This window comes from Melanerpes formicivorus, unplaced genomic scaffold, assembly GCF_026170545.1.
Source record: "Melanerpes formicivorus ecotype bairdi unplaced genomic scaffold, bMelFor1.0.p_v2 SCAF_25, whole genome shotgun sequence".
Taxonomy (NCBI): Eukaryota; Metazoa; Chordata; class Aves; order Piciformes; family Picidae; genus Melanerpes; species Melanerpes formicivorus.
Window position 1 is genome coordinate 11,338,668 of NW_027142377.1, and position 12,812 is coordinate 11,351,479.

General features: G+C 41.7%; 2 protein-coding genes across 4 annotated transcripts in view; one reads left to right on the top strand and one right to left on the bottom strand.

The window, feature by feature from the left end:
• The window catches only part of ASB3 (ankyrin repeat and SOCS box containing 3), a 29,494-nt gene that overhangs the window by 3,259 nt on the left and 13,423 nt on the right, over positions 1-12,812 (top strand). For both annotated transcript variants that reach the window (XR_010989156.1, XM_068153331.1), the window contains exons 2-5: positions 9,413-9,624; positions 9,947-10,105; positions 11,537-11,649; positions 12,198-12,333. Coding sequence is in view for 1 of the 2 variants with exons in the window: in XM_068153331.1 (XP_068009432.1) it covers positions 9,429-9,624; positions 9,947-10,105; positions 11,537-11,649; positions 12,198-12,333 (604 nt within the window). In the remaining variant the exon portion in view is untranslated. The remainder of the gene's footprint in view (positions 1-9,412; positions 9,625-9,946; positions 10,106-11,536; positions 11,650-12,197; positions 12,334-12,812) is intronic.
• CHAC2 (ChaC glutathione specific gamma-glutamylcyclotransferase 2) lies at positions 1,572-8,973 on the bottom strand. 2 transcript variants are annotated; one of them, XM_068153335.1, is made up of 3 exons: positions 8,804-8,973; positions 4,240-4,275; positions 1,572-2,050 (listed from the first exon to the last, which is right to left on the bottom strand). In XM_068153335.1, exons 1-3 carry the CDS (start codon positions 8,936-8,938, stop codon positions 1,667-1,669), a joined length of 555 nt encoding a protein of 184 aa, XP_068009436.1. In that variant the 5' UTR covers positions 8,939-8,973; the 3' UTR covers positions 1,572-1,666. The 2 variants fall into 2 exon arrangements, with proteins under 2 accessions (XP_068009436.1, XP_068009437.1); XM_068153336.1 differs by lacking the exon at positions 4,240-4,275.

Sequence of the window (12,812 nt, forward strand, 5' to 3'; positions counted from 1 at the left end):
GAATGTAGGACTGCACATAATCCCTATGCCCCAGACAGTGCTTAAATAATTATAGCAAATCATCACTGACTTTTATTTTTAATCATTATTGAGTGTAACTTTCCCCTGCCCTAAGCAACAAGGATCTTTTTGAGGAAAGAACTGTAAAACAAGGTAGAGGGGACATGCCATTGTACATGTTTTAGCACAGCTCCAGCTCTGGGCACTTTAATGACAGTTGCTACATACAGACACTGGGAAGTTCTGAGCATACTCTTCTACTGTACAGCCACTGAGTTATGTCAGTCTTAAACCAGCACAGTGCAAGGGACAATCAAGAGCTCTGAAGGGTGTTCCATCAGTTTGCAGGTAGCTCATGTGTACCAGTGGAAACTTGAGGCGTCTCTACACGTTATTATTTTGCTCCTGTGATTTACTTCTGCAGTTTAGAGTAGTCCATCAAGTAATGCCCTATCATGTATTATTGAAGCAGTGGCATTCAACTATTAATAGGAAACAGTGGCTTCTAAAAACTAACACATTTTTTTCTTCCCTCAATGAGTCTGTGCTTGAGACACACCTGAGACACATTAAGATTATAATGCAGCATGTAAAAAATTACAGCTTTCTGGGTTAAATATTTTTTAGTGGTCTAATTATCTTGAATTTAGGTTTATATTTCAATATCCTCTCAAATGTTTACTAACATTCATCCTTGTTGGCTTTTGTAGGTGATTAAGGAAAATATTAGCAGCTTACTGTTTGCCCTTTTTTCCCAGTTGTTGACACAAAATACAGGCTTCCAAGCTACTACCAAACACTTGTACATTCTCTGTAAGAAAAAATGTGATGTGACATGGTGTTGATATAGCACCTTCCCTATACTGACATACAAAAATATACTTTGTTAAAAGGTAACAAAAATAAATTACATTTTCTGAAAGCAAAGTAAGTTCTTGTTGGGACGGAAACTCCATTTGCCGATGTTCTTCATGCTAAACCCTCTCTGGCTCTCCATGCAACACACCTAAGGTAATTGAAAAGAGCATTCCTTTCTTGATTACCTTTTGTCTGAATCCCTCCCTGAAACAGTGGTTGAAAGTTCCTGGCTTAAAATCTATCCTCAGAAATTGGTGAATTTAAGAGATGGGGTTAGAACAGCAGTAAAAGACAACCAAGATGGGGATTTCTGAGCACTCTTGCTGTGCTGTGACTCTGTCATACTCTTAGCTATTTTAATACTTTAGCTTTATTCTTTATATTACTGTTAATAAAATGAGGCACTGATAGGTTATGGCTTTTTTGTGTCAAAGTACCCTGTGCTTTGGTTTTCAGGGGCTTGACTTAACAAGCCATTATTTCCTTGACAATGAAATGGTTTATTCTCTGTGTTTAAGGACAACCTAATATATAAAGGGTAAATCATCAAGCCAAGAGAAATTTAAGTGGTTCTTTTGAGATTTTCATTGGATAAAACCCCAGTATACCAAATTCAAATCTAAAGCAATTCCCTTCCTCTCCTTTCCATAGACTCCTGAAAGGATGTTGTAACAGTGTGTTCTAATGGTCAGCTACTGCTTTGAATTAAAATAAGGAAGATAGCATGATACAGAGAAACATGCCCCCATTGTGCAATTAAACCATTCCTCTGAAGATGAAGCCAGACTGCTAAAACAAAGAAGGTAATTTATAGACAATTGAGCTTTTGATGCTTTTCCAAGAGTTCCTTGACTAGTTTCTCTAAGGAGAAGAGATGCTCATCTGCATCTTCTGGCACGAGATTTCTGATAGAATTAGCAAGTTCAAACAGATACTCTGTGTTTCTTCCACTAGGACCCACAGAATTGCAAATCTGTTCAGCAATTTCTTCCAGAGGTGCTGGACCAAGGTAGTTTGGGTTGTCACAAGTTCCAATGTACAACAACACATCAAATGGTTTTACTGACAGGTCCTTTGGGTAGAAAATTACAGTTGTGGTCCTGTAGCCTCCCTTCTCTCTGAAGTCCAGGTATGCCTTCACTTCACATTCTTGTCCTGCTGGCAGTCTGTAAGCAACACCCCATACACACCCCTGCCAGAAGACAGAAAAAAATCCAAACAGTGTTCATAAAGACACTTACAAATGAATATATTTTTATTGTACTTGGGAAAAACCTTTTCAAAGGAATGTTCTTCCATTTTCAGTATTTTTATAGTTATTCCTTGCACTTTGTAGGAATCACAAGTTAAAATCTTTGTTTTATCTAGGCAATCTGCAGTCAAAATGGTAATTATGCAGGTGGATCATGGCCTTTCTTACTAGTGCCAAGGCCTTTCTTACTAGTGCCAAGGCCTTTCTTACTAGTGCCAAGGCCTTTCATACTAAACAATTTCTTGTTGCTCGTAAGTTTGAAGTAGTAAATAGCTTTGGCTGCTAAGGAGCTGGCAAAAAGCGTTATTTCCCTGACCCCACAAAATTTGTATATGAAAATTAAAGTTTTAAAGAGTGCCAAATTCAGAGTCATTTTGATCAGATCCTTTCTCTGTTTCATTTCTAAGGACCCAAATTTCACCTATGTCTATTAATGCATACATAGAGGGACGAGTGTGGTAGTGTTACTGCACAGAAACTGAGTTGGAGAAGAAAAAGCTGAGACATGAATGTCATTTGCACAATAAACATGGCATCTCCAGCACCTCATCAAAGAGGATAAATTTCATTACAGGCTTTGACAACCTGAATATTTCTTTATCCTCTTCACAAATATCTCTGAGAAAGTGACTGCTCTTCAGGTCTGCTTCGGTGGTGATGGGAAAACATATGGGTGTGGTGGAGATAGGGATTTAAAGTAGACACTTCAAGTGTTACTGCTAATTATTTAGTTTTAATTAAGATTATAGAAAATTATAACCCAGAAATCTGACAAGGAGTAGGATGTTCTTCTTTGTGGTTCCCCCTTAATGGGCAAAGAAATTCAGATGGAGCAAGTAAAAATAACTCTCTAAACTAGATGTTTCCAAGATGCACTATGTGTATAACCAGTGAAAAAGGACACACACAGCTGGCTCTGCCAGTACAAGTGCCACTGCTGCTGTCACCACAGTGTTTGGTGTCAGCATGCAGGGGAATAATTGCTGCAGTCTGCCAAGATAACTTCAAAATACAGTTACCTTTTTAAACTGCAGAATGAGTAACTGAAATTAAAGCAAATTACTTTATCATTTGATGTTTGTGTGTAAAGGGTGATCATCTGGCCACACCAGACTCGGGATAAAAGGGGAAAAAGAAAGAAACAAAGCTGGTTTGCCATGGGAAAAAAAAAGTTTCTATGGTAATGAGTAAATTTGCTTAATAATACAAACTGACAACAAAGATAAGCACTCTTTGTCTTTATAGGCATCTCTGTAGCATAATGGTGCCCAGCAGTCAGTAATATGAAAAATCCCTTACTAGAAAGGTACAGAAATGGCAGTGACAGTGCAGTGCATTTTTCTGGGTTTGTGAACTGCAAAAAACAGTTAATTTTTTTGATTGCTGCTAATCTTTTTGGCTGCTAGTTCAGGGAAACAGATTGATAGGACAGCAATATCATAACTGCATAGATAACCAACTGCAAACAAAAAATAACTGCTACCAAAATACCCATTCTCTGCCTCTTACAGCTAGGTGCTGTGTGGCCTGGCTCTCCCTCTGCTGCTAGCCATCCCTTCTTCCTGCCCCTGGAGGCACTACTATCCCCTGGGCAGACTTGGGCCAATGACAGCTTCCTCTAACAGGAGCTAATTTCACAACACTACAGAGAAACCAAAAGCACGCTTGTGGTATTTAATTCCTTAATCATTTTATCTGCTTAGCAAAAAATAAAGCAAGGGTATCTCCTTTTTTATTACTGCAGTGTAATCTTGATGTGTTTCTGTTTTCCTTTGGGGAGAGCAAGATCTGGGGTCTATTACTGGTGTAGTGATGTCACAGCTATACAAATGCTGGAAGTACAATTCTGCATCTTATAACTGGATAGATTAAGTCACTGTTCTGGAAGATCCATTAAAATATGTCTCTGGTGATAGCAGACCCAAACTACTAGCAGTTATTACAGATTTATTTGAAACAGTGAAGTGTCATTGCTCTAACTACAAGAAAAATGGAGAGGACTTTTAACTGCACTGAAGATAACTCAGTGATTTGCTTGGAGAGTAGCAAAAATAGAGAGACTTACTACACAGGCTGGGAATGTAACAGGACATTCTGTATACTACAGAGACAGAACAAGAGTACTATACCTCAGGATCTTCAACCAGAGTCACAACTCTTCCAGGCTAAAATTAAAATCAAAATGTTCAATTAGAGGCTTTTACCCTAAATCATAAGCAAAACAAAAGACTAAAGGTGGGGGGGAAGGTAATGGAAGGATCAGATCAGAGATCTAATTCAGGACAGTCTCAATAAGGTCTATTTTTTGAGCCAGTATAAACATATTCTGATAATGGGTTTTGATTTTTATTTGATAAATGAGTTAAATTCTGAGTGGAAAGTGCCTGCAACACAGAAGTTAAATTAAGGGCAGTCATAAAGAGGGATGTTTTGAATGTCTTTGCTCTGTATGTGGTATCCAAACTCTTTCAAATGGTGACAGTAATCCATTAATGTGAAACTATCCCTCAAGGAGCACACCTTTCTCAATCAAGCTGCTTCTCTGCCCTACTGGGTTTTTTTTATCTCCAGTACAATTTTTTTTGTTGTTGTTGTTTTTTATGAATCTTGTCACTTGTATTCAAAAAGTTCATCTGCAGGCATGGAAAACTACATAACACAGAAGTACAGCTGGTCTAGAACTAAGCGAGAGGTCTGGCTGGGGTTACACTAGCTGGATTGTAGCAAATGTTAACTACACAACAGGACAAATGTCAACACCCAGGGTTAAAAACTATCAAACTAGATGTTTCTGAACAAAGAAATCTGCTGGTCATTTTTTAATTTATTGAAAGCTGGGAAAAGTTCATTGTGCAAAAGACTTCCGTTTTCCCTTCTCTTCCCCTTCTAGCTCATTCAGCCTTACTGGGCAGAGGGAGCATAGCTTGGTGAAAGGTTATTGTTCAAAGAGTTAATTCTTGCAGGAAGGGTAAGAAGATGGTTTGCAAATACTGAAAATTTATGCACTGGGATGTATGCCTTTCATTTAGTCTTAGCTAACTTTTTGTGACTTAGCACTCCTATCTTCATTGACACGTCTCTGCCTTTCTGCCTGGTGAGTTTGTGTTTGTCTCTTGGCACAGCAACAGTGCAGGCTTTTCTCCTTGGCAAGCCATGCAGTCTATTGGTAACAAGCCAAACACGAAATGTCACATTTGCAGAGCATTTCATAGATACCATCAAGCATAGATACTCAGTATCACATCTTTCAATCACCCTAAAGGCTATTTATATGCTCAGAGGTACTGTGTTCTTTCATTTTTATGCCAGTTCTCTTCCCAGCATCAGCCATCTATTCCTGACCTGATTGATAAAATAAAGAACAAAACTAAATGAATGCTAACTCTGGAGACCCTATTACAGGAAGGATCTGGATGTGCTGGAATGTGTCCAGAGAAGGGCTGTGAGGAGAGGGCTGGAGCACCTCTCCTGTGAGCACAGACTGAGGGAGTTGGGGCTGTTCAGTCTGGAGAAGAGAAGGCTCCAAGGAGACCTAACTGTGGCCTTCCAGTATCTTAAGGGGGCCTACAAGAAAGCTGGTGAGGGATGTTTTAGGGTGTCAGGGAGTGATAGGACTAGGGGCAATGGAGCAAAATTAGAAATGGGTAAATTTAGATTGATTGTTAGGAAGAAGTTCTTCACCATGAGGGTGGTGAGACACTGGAACAGGTTGCGCAGGGAGGTGGTGAAAGCCTCATCCCTGGAGGTTTTTAAGGCCAGGCTGGATGTGGCTCTGGGCAACCTGATCTAGTGTGAGGGGTCCCTGCCCATGGCAGGGGGGTTGGAACAAGATGATCCTTGAGGTCACTTCCAACCCTAACAGTTCTATGATTCTATAATTGATTATAATGTGAGTGGGTGTTTCTTTTGGGAAGAGATGGCATCATCAATGCATCTGTTCATCCACTCTACTTAAAACCAGTCTCAAGCAGTGAGTTAACTGGGACTGTTGGCTGGAATTCAGTTTATCATCTCAAAGGTAGCAAGTCAATACATCCACCTCCTTACTCCTACTGGACACAGCATTTCTAATCCAAGCCACGATGCCATTGGCTTTCCTGGCCACCTGTGGGCACACTGCTTACTCATATTCAGTTGCCTGTCAGTTAGAACCCCCAGGTCCCTTTCTGCCAGACAGCTTTCCAGCCACATTTCCCCAAGCCTGAAGTGTTGCTCGGGGTTGTTGTGACCCAAGCACAGGACCTGGCATTTGGCCTTGTTGAAGCTCATCCCATTAACATTCACCCATCGATCCAGTCTATCCAAATCCCTCTATAGAGTCTCAGGAAGATCAACACCCCCACCCAACTTGGTGTCATCTGCAAACTTACTGATGACACACTCCATGCCTTCATCAAGGTCATCAATAAAGTTGTTAAACACAAGTGGTCCCAACACTGAGCCCTGAGGAACACCACTTGTGACTGGCTGCCAGCTGGATTCAACTCTATTGACCACTGCTCTTTGGGCCTGGCTGTCCAGCCAGTGCTTTACCCATCAGAGTGTGTGCTCATCCAAGCCACGAGCAGCCAGTTTGCCCACAAGAATTCTGTGGGAAACAGTGTCAAAGGCTTTTTGAAAGTCTAGGTAGACAATATCCACAGCCAATATCCTCATCCAATAGTTGAGTCATCCTGTCACTGAAGGAGATCAGGTTGGTCAGGCAGGACCTGCCCTTCATAAATCTGTGCTGACTGGGCCTGTTTTCTCTGTGCCATGTAGTGGTGCTTGAGATGATCTGTTCCATGACCTTCCCTGGTACTGAGGTCAGACTGACAGCTCTATAGTTTCCTGGATCCTCCTTTCTTCCTTTCTTGTAGATGGGTGTTACATTTGCTACCCTCCAGTCCATTGGGACCTCCCCCGTTAGCCAGAACTTCAGGTAAATTATGGAGGTGTTCAAGAGGGGATTGGATGTGGCACTTGGTGCCATGGTCTAGTCATGAGGTCTGTGGTGACAGGTTGGACTCGATGATCCTCAAGGTCTCTTCCAACCTTAGTGGTACTGTGATACTGTGAAAGTGGCTTGGTGAGCACATCTGCCAACTCTCTCAGCACCCTTGAGTGTGGCCCATCCAGCCCCATAGACTTGTGTGTGTCTAAGCAGTGTAGCAGGTCAGTGACCGCTTCCTCATTTACTGTGATGACCTCATTCTGATTCCCCTCCCTGACTCCTAGTTCATGATGCTGGGTGTCCAGGAAACTGCCGGATCCAGTGCTAGGGACTGAGGCAAAGTAGGCATTGAGCACCTCAGCCTTCTCCTCATCCTTAGTCACTGTGTTTTCCTCTGCATTCAACAAAGGATGGAAATTTTCCCTACTCCTTTTGTTGTTAATGAATTTATAGAATGATAAAGTGAAAGAACAGAGGGCATGTTTGGATACAGGAGTTGCATGCATGATGGATGCCAAACTGGTTCTAACTAGTGCTGTTTAGAACTAGCTGAACATTTCTTCCATGCTACATGTAGTCTGCTGTGTTTCATTTCTAAAAAGACTTCTTTATGCCTTTTCTGGAGGAGCTCCTAACGCCATATCCCAGTTTTATTGTGAAGTTACCAGGCTGCAGGTTAGACAATTGCTTTAGAGAGCATCAGGAAAACAATACGACACAAACCCAGCATTCACAGTAGATGACTTGTTGGAGAGCTGCACGCAGGTTATCAGTTTCTAGACATTTATTATCAATTTGCATTTTTGTTGACTAAATCTTGATCAGTATCTACAGCTGTCAGTAGCAGTCCTGCCACATTAAAGTCATCTAACCTGCTGTATGTTTCTGTATCCTATTGTTGAACATATAATTCTTAATAGCTCAGCCAATAAGGTTGATAGCCTTTTATGGAGAGAATAGTACAGGCTTGCACAGCAGAGCAAGACTACTATTCTCACTCCTGTGGCTTAGAAATCAAATACCAGGTTGGAAGGAACTTCAAGGATCATTTGTTCCAACCTTTCTTGGCAAAACCCCCTCTATGTATGCATGGAATTGGGAATGCTTGCTTCTGGAATTTTAGTTTCTTTTTCTTTTTCTTGGTGTGTCTTTGTTTTTTCTTTTCCAACCAGTGAGTATCTCCTCCTCCATGAGTTTTCATTTGGAAGTAAAAAAGCTGGAAAATAGTGGTCACTTACATGTGTGCTTCTGGCCTTGACTTAGCAGCCTTTCTCTCCACAGCCTGACAGTCAGTTATTTAATGTCTGCAGTAACTATCTGTCTGTGTCCTAGTATCTATAACTAACTCGGTTAATTTTGAGCTAGTAAAATGGACTGATGGGGGTTTTGTAACCATTTGTCTCCTCTTTGAAGTTTCTGGTGGTGTTTGTTGGGGTTTGGTATTTTGATCGTACAGAAGTACCAATAGTTCAGGAGCAAATGAGTTCTTGAACTGTAGGAAATACTTCTTGACACAACGAAATAAACTAGAAGTGGAAATAAACTGGTCTTAGCAAGCAGCAGGCGCCCCTGAGATAGGCTTTCTGCTTCTAGCAGCAGCAGCCTCCGGGAGCGCAGCAGGGCAGCGCAGCTCCGCAGGCCGGAGAGCCGGGGATCGCGGCGCGAGCCGCCTCGAGCCGCCGCCTCGCGGAGCCTGGTGCGCCCGGCCCGCTCCCCGCCGCGGGGATCGAGGCCCGCCCCGGCCCCGCTCCCCTCCTCACCTTGCCCGGCACGCCGCGATGGTCGGTGCTGCCCTGCCAGAAGCGGCGGCTGTAGCCCTGGATGCGTCCTACCATCTTCTCCTCGTAAGGAAAATCCACCTTCCAGATGAGGGAGCCGTAGCCGAACACCCACATGACTGCACCGAGCGCTGCTGGGCGGCCGGCCGGGCCGGGAGGCGGCCGGGCCTGCGCACTGCTGGCGGGGCGGCCCCGCGGCCGGCACAGGCGGAGCAGCGGGGCTCGGCGGGTCGCGGCGGGCTGCGGCCGGCAGCCTCTGCTTGCCGCGGTGACTAGGATTGTGTACAGTGTGTGGGTGAGCCCACCTACCGCGCAGAGCTTTGCCTTTACCGTGATGTCGTTTGGCCCAGGAAACGATATCCCTTGTCCTCCGAATCTTATTCCCAGGGAGGCGCAGGGCAGCTACTACTCCCACGCTCCCCCAAAATCACCAAGCAAAAACCTCAGCAACCCGTATAAATCTGTTGATTTATCAGTCAGTATAAATCATGAGTTCTGGTAGTTCTGGGTTAGTGATTGGATTTAAAGGTATTTTCCAAATAAACAAATGATTTACACTACCTCTTCTCGTCCCTTTTCTTCCTCCTGCAGCTTGCCACACGCGGGGATGGATTTCACGGAAGCCTATTCTGATCGATGTTCTGCCGTGGGGCTTGCAGCCAGGGAAGGAAATGTTAAAATGCTGAGGAAACTAATTAAGCAAGGATACAGCATCGACGTTCCAGATAACAGGGGATGGGTGCCAATCCATGAAGCAGCAGCTCACAACTCGAGTGAATGTCTGAGGGTACTTATTGGTGCAGGTAAGGGAAATGGGATGTGAAATGCTGTGATTTTTTTATTTTTCTTTCCTAAATTACTCTGCAAAATACAACAGAAGTTCAACAGATTTCTCTCATTGTATTCAAGGAGAAGCTGACATCATGTAGTCTGTGAATGACGTTTGAGTTTACTTTCTCTGTCCAGGGTGGGTACCTGCATAGGGCCAGCAACAGCAGACACTAATGATGGTAACAGCACATTTATGAATATACTGTAGGCCACAAACGTAAAATAACTCTGGTTTGTAAGCAGTTGCTCAATACACTCTTTTTTCCTTTTTTTCTTCCCTATTCTCCTTCGTAGCTTCATCTGTTGATTACATAAACTCAAAGACGTTTGAAGGGTTAAGTGCTCTGCACCTTTCAGCACGCCATGGCTCTCTGGAAAGTCTTCATGTTCTTCTGGAAGCTGGGGCTGACCCCAATGAAGTTACCACTGAAGCAACCACCCCACTGTTCCTAGGTGACATGAGCTTGAAGTCTCAGAAGAGTTGATGTGTGGGAAAAGCTTATTCAATGAACTCAATTCATCAGAGTTCCATTGCTACCTACCACATTACCGATTTTTCTAGCCTAAATACTAGAATTAGAGATTGAGTGGGTATACAGATTATTCTTTGTTTATATAACTGTAAAATCAAATAGTTTTTTTGCATGACCTTTTGTTTTCTAGCAGAGAAAAGGTCTAGGAGGTACAGAATTATTTTTCTATGAGGGTGTTTCAAGTCTGTCTTATTTAATCCTTCCCTGCTTCTTATGTGAAAAGACCCCTTATTCTTTTTGAAATTCCTAGTTTGGCAGTTAAGTAACTTTTTTAGTATTTCTTATAGGATTTCTCTTTGACATAATTAAATGCTTAAAACTATTGCTGTACTGAATCCTTAAAGTTTAAATCAAGTGATTACATATGCTTATCGTTTTAACATGGAGTCACCATCATTGGAGGTGTTCAGGAGGAGACTTGATGGGGTGCTTGGTGCCATGGGTTAGCTGTTTAGGTGGTGTTGGATTGGTTGATGGGTTGGATGCGATGATCTTGAAGGTCTCTTCCAACCTGGTCTGGTCTGGTCCTGTTCTGTTCTGTTCTGTTCTGTTCTGTTCTGTTCTGTTCTGTTCTGTTCTGTTCTGTTCTGTTCTGTTCTGTTCTGTTCTGTTCTGTTCTATTCTGTTCTATTCTATTCTATTCTATTCTATTCTATTCTATTCTATTCTATTCTATTCTATTCTATTCTATTCTATTCTATTCTATTCTATTCTATTCTATTCTATTCTATTCTATTCTATTCTATTCTATTCTATTCTATCACACCTCCATACCCAGGCAAATGTGGCTGTCAAATCACTTTTGTTTGCAAGCCTACTCATGCTTTATTTTTAAACAACTGGATAGCTTATTTGCTTAGAACAGTTGGTAACAGGTAGCACTGGTGGAGAAATCATCGTTAAAAGCACACTGGATAATGCTAATTGACACTGTGTATAAGTGCTGGCATACATTAGAACCAAAACAGTTCTGGGGCTGTGTACCCAAGAGGCTTTTAAAAAGGAAAAGGTTCAGGTTAATCCTGTAACAAGAGTATGGCACAGCTCTGTGTTGGACATTGAGAACTGCAAGGCAAAGGCACTCCTTTGGCTAGGTCCTGCACTAACACTCCAAAAATTATTCAGTTACTAGCAACTATCAGCAGGTCATTTCGAGCAATATCAAGCTTATACATCAGAAATGTACCTTGGTAGAATTGAGGGTGAATCAGGGTGCCAGAGGAGGCTGTGTCAGTGAGTGCATCCCCATACATTTATAAACCTAATTTATAATGTGTGCAAGTGTTTAAAACAGTTTCAGATTTCCTGTGTTTTATTTGTTTGGGTTTTGTTTTAACTGTTCTATTCAAAGCTGTTGAAAATGGACACATCAATACTGTAAAGTTTCTGCTCCAACATGGAGCAAACGTTGAAGGACCTCATTCTTGGTCTGGATGGAATTCTTTGCATCAAGCTTCTTTTCAGGTAACTTGTAAATTCCCTTGTAACCAGTGTATTCTGAGTGATAATTTGTCTGTTTCTAAGCCTTCTTATCAGGTGATTTTTTTCAACCTACCCTATCAATCCTAAGGCTGTCTAAACGCTTGAAGGGCTTGCAAGGCCCTGAGGAGTGTGTCTGAAATGACATGAAATGCTGATGTTGGGAAGCAATTATTATTTAAGTATCATAAATACTTAAGTACTGGCAAGCTCACTTGTTGGATTTGGGAAGTGAATCTCCTACAAAATCTTTTGATTAGTTTGTCATCATCAGTGAGATGCGTGACCCCTTTCCAGAGTAGAAATGTGTTAGCCTGCTGGGTCTTGTAAACTAATTTAGTTTAAATGAGCAAACATGAAAAAAATAAATTTAACTTGCTTGTTTTTTTTCTGCCAGTATCTTTTGGCACATATCTTTAGAATACAAAATATATTGCACTTTTTCTTACTTCTGTTTGGAATGTGTGGGGAAATATAGATCATGTTAATTTCCCACTTTTTTGTTGGTTAAGAGTAAAAATATTTGGTTTCAGGGATTCACTGAGATAATGGAAATACTCCTGGAGAAAGGGGCAAGCAAGGAATGTAAAGATGACTTTGGAATTACACCTTTATTTGTGGCTGCTCAGTATGGACAGCTGGAGAGTTTGAGACTGCTTGTATCCCATGGTAATAATGGTCATTCATTTAGCTGTATTGTTTCTAAACTTGTATCAACCTGTCACCAGACACAATCTCAGTTCTGCTTTTACACCTAACAACTTCAAACTTTAGTGGATTTAATGTAATTTTACTTGCAGATAGGTATGCAAAACCATCTTTACTGCTTAAATATTGTTTCAGTAATTTCAGGTAGCCTTCAACACATAGTGGTGGGAAATAACAAATCCAAACTATGAAAGGATTAAGGATCATCAGGGTCTTCAGGGACTTCTAGGGGTCCTCAACAGCACTACATTAGTGGTCTGATTTTGAGGACGTTGCTCTTCTGGTAGCGTATTTTTCAGGCTCCATGAAGATCTGTCTCTCTAGTCATAAATTAAGAGCAACAGTTTCAGTCACATAATGAACACATTTTATATGTCTAAGTGCACACGTCCTCACAACCAAATTTACTTGCCATTGCTATTAAGCCTGAGGGTGCCATG

What these genes read in the sequence shown, in the direction of transcription:
- CHAC2 (XM_068153335.1), bottom strand. Translation starts at nt 8,938, where the DNA reads ATGTGGGTGTTCGGCTACGGCTCCCTCATCTGGAAGGTGGATTTTCCT. An exon ending in ATCGCGGCGTGCCGGGCAAG is followed by an intron (nt 4,276 to 8,803) that starts GTGAGGAGGGGA and finishes TTTTAATTTTAG; the next exon opens with CCTGGAAGAGTTGTGACTCT. An exon ending in CTCTGGTTGAAGATCCTGAG is followed by an intron (nt 2,051 to 4,239) that starts GTATAGTACTCT and finishes GTCTTCTGGCAG; the next exon opens with GGGTGTGTATGGGGTGTTGC.